Here is a 3,142-nt window from a genome sequence, read left to right as displayed (position 1 = left end):
CTGGAAATAAATTGTATTTCTCTCCAAAAATGAAAGAAAATGAAAAAGGACCCTTCACCTCTATCTGTGGACTGTTCACCTCTTTGTGACAGGTAAATAACGGACAAATAAAGGCACATAAAATAGGAGAGGATCTCAGAATGAAAGGGAAAATACGTGGGAGGTGATCACTGTTGTCATGGAGTCCTTTGCTCCACTCTGTGCTTGAACATATCTGGCAGAGTCTGGCTCTATAAATGGTTAGATAGAGACACAGATAATGGAGTCCTTTGCTCCACTCTGTGCTTGAACATATCTGGCAGAGTCTGGCTCTATAAATGGTTAGATAGAGACACAGATAGAGACACAGATAGATAGATAGATAGATAGATAGATAGATAGATAGATAGAGAGAGAGAGAGAGAGAGAGAGAGAGAGAGAGAGAGAGAGAGAGAGAGAGAGAGAGAGAGAGAGAGAGAGAGAGAGAGAGAGAGAGAGAGAGAGAGAGAGAGAGAGAGAGAGAGAGAGAGAGAGAGAGAGAACACTACAGGACAGGACTAAATCCACCTCTTCCTCCTAGCTGACGCAAAACAGAGGTGATTCAGCAGAGGAGTGACGTGTCCCTTTGTCCATTTGTACAGGTGAGTGATTTAATCGTGTGATACAGTGCTGATGGAGGGGGGTCTTTAAACTCAGACACGGCCAGTCACAGCTGCGGTCACTCCAAACGCCCCCACGGTTAGTTCCTGTTTCCCCTTCATCAGCTCCTGTAGTGTTGGCATGACACTCGTTGCCACAGGAATTGGGGTATGTAGAAGCCCCGCCCCATATCGCCTATGTGGCTGTGGCGGCAGCTGCTGCTTTTGCTGCTGCTGTTCACCAATCTTGGCGCGCCGGCGCTTAAATGACCTTTTCTCCATCCTGTTCTTGGCTGATGGGACGCTTGCTGAAAGCTGACCGTTGCACTGGACATTGCAGCAGGACTCATCCGATGCTGTGGACGAGGAAGAAGAGGAGGAGGAGGAGGAGGAGCTTTCAGAGCTGCCCTCAGACACACCATCTCTGGATGAGCAGGTGGACGCGCTGCCATCGCAGGTTGACGGCAGGAATTGTGGCACACTGATGCCATCTTTCTTAGGGCCGCCATTAGCAATCATCATCTCGGCAACGGACGCCCTCAGAGTCTCTGCCTTCTCTCCCCCTTTCGTTTTGCAGCGTTTCTTCTGCGAGCAAAAATCACAGAAAGAAATAAAGAAAACAAATTCATTTTTCTGCAGTCAGAAAGCGGCTTATGTAAAACCATCAATAGCCAGAGGAACCACCTTTGTGCCGAGTGAGTGTAGAGAGGAATTTAAATTAAAATACACCATCTACAATACCTCAGCATGAATCACTTGACAATATGCATATAACCAACAATATTAGAGTGACTTCAACCAGGAATCAATTTTTTTTCAATTTTTTTTTAGCCAAAACGTATTAGCCATGACATATTTGGGTATCTGAAGCTTGTTTTAGTTTTTTTCCTGCTTTAACATAGCAAATTAATATCCTATATGCTACTTATTAACCCCTTCTTGAGCTAAATTATTTGTTAAAGCATGGAAAACACAACTATGCAGTGCTGGGAGGGGGCTGTTCTATGTAGGTAGGTAGGGATGTAGGATCTGAACATGCAACATGTTATCCTTCTAAACACCACACCCACATAAAATAGAATAACTACAGTGACCTTAAATCACAAACTATACTTTAGTATATACTATACTAAACTGGCTACTTTCCAGGACGGTACATTATCAGGAAGTACAGTAACGTCTAGATTAGATTTTCAGATGATTTAGTTCAAGAATTGACCCTTTTTTTTCTAGATTTTGTTCACAATTCTAGAAAACTCTATCTAAACTTTTACCCTGAGTGTGCGTCGATGCTTCTGTGTAAAAGTGACGCCAGTAAAGCAGAACATGTGTGACACCTTTGCTTCTATGGTTGAGTTTTAATTTTCTGTGGGAGGGTATATTTGCACATGATTCAGAAATCAAATAACTGTCAGGTGTTCTTACTGAGAACGTCAAGTCTTGTTTACCAGGAATTTCATGGCAAGTATGAGCATGTACAATACTGTGCAAGAGCTGCAGGTGTGAATTACACAAAGCCCAAATATTACTGAGTAAAGTAACCTGGTAATGTCCTGGAATTTAAGCATAAAATGGGCTGGTTTATGGTGGCTAAACAAGTGACTAAGCTTTGATAGGCCGACAGTCGTTAAGCTGTCATAGCTACAGCAATATTTGGGTATTTATCAGCCTTATAGTGTCAGAAACCAGAAGCAAGCCTTTTTCAATATTGCTTAATGTAGTTTGAGGCAAGTGTGTGATTATTCAAACTAAAAAACTAAACATGTCTTAGCTAATCAAATCATTTGAGGCAAGAGGGAAATTGTGCAAATTTGATTTCTGGCAAAACCATCTCTTTAAGCCAAAACAGAAGAAGGAAAAAACAAACAAACAAAAAACATTACAGCTGCATTAACACTGATAATTACTAAAAATGGATGACACAAATGAGGGCCATGACAGGAAGGAAAAACAGAAGGACAAGCTACTAGTAAAACCTAGCCCTGCTGAATAATATGACAACACCGCCATTTAAAATTTCCATGGCTTTTAAAACATCAGTCGGCAGAGAAGAGGTTCACTTCATGGCCAGTACAAAACATTAACAGCTGGGGCTGTGTTCCAAAATACTCACTATGCCCTATCCCGGTGTATGCACTAAATAAAGCTACAGTGTGCTCAATATTACACCCTGCTCTCTTCCTGTGGTTCACTTGGCTATTTCTTAAGTGTGTAGTCTTAAGCCAGGCCTTTGTTCAGTTTAATTTAAATGAACCCTCATTAGGGGTCAGTCAAACTAAGAGGTAAAAAAAGAGGCCAAGTGAGTGGTTTGGAACTCAGCCCCTCGCCTCACTATGGTCATGTGCACACAGTAGCCCACCACTGCAGGCAAAACGGACACTGTACCTTTTTCTCTGGAGAAAACCTTAGAGGTTCTACAATGTACAAGTCATCAGGACCTACTAAAGAGGGGAGAGAGGGGGCCAGGTTAAAGGAATGGTATGGCAACCATGAACACACACAAGCATGAGTGCACTTGCAAGTAG

General features: G+C 42.4%; 1 protein-coding gene across 7 annotated transcripts in view; it reads right to left on the bottom strand.

Moving 5' to 3' along the window:
• Positions 1-445: 445 nt before the first annotated feature.
• The window catches only part of suco (SUN domain containing ossification factor), a 70,779-nt gene continuing 68,082 nt past the window's right edge, over positions 446-3,142 (bottom strand). For 6 of the 7 annotated variants that reach the window (XM_017688831.2, XM_017688847.2, XM_017688854.2 and 3 more), the window contains 2 exons: positions 3,003-3,058; positions 446-1,202 (listed from right to left, as the gene is read on the bottom strand). In XM_017688831.2, coding sequence (XP_017544320.2) covers positions 672-1,202; positions 3,003-3,058 — 587 coding nt within the window. In that variant the 3' untranslated portion in view covers positions 446-671. The remainder of the gene's footprint in view (positions 1,203-3,002; positions 3,059-3,142) is intronic. The other variant, XM_017688869.2, reaches the window with a different exon arrangement.

Source organism: Pygocentrus nattereri, chromosome 4 (genome assembly GCF_015220715.1).
Source record: "Pygocentrus nattereri isolate fPygNat1 chromosome 4, fPygNat1.pri, whole genome shotgun sequence".
In the NCBI taxonomy this organism is placed as follows: domain Eukaryota; kingdom Metazoa; phylum Chordata; class Actinopteri; order Characiformes; family Serrasalmidae; genus Pygocentrus; species Pygocentrus nattereri.
The sequence above is the reverse complement of the archived record's forward strand: the minus strand, read 5'-3'. Positions and strand labels throughout refer to the sequence as shown.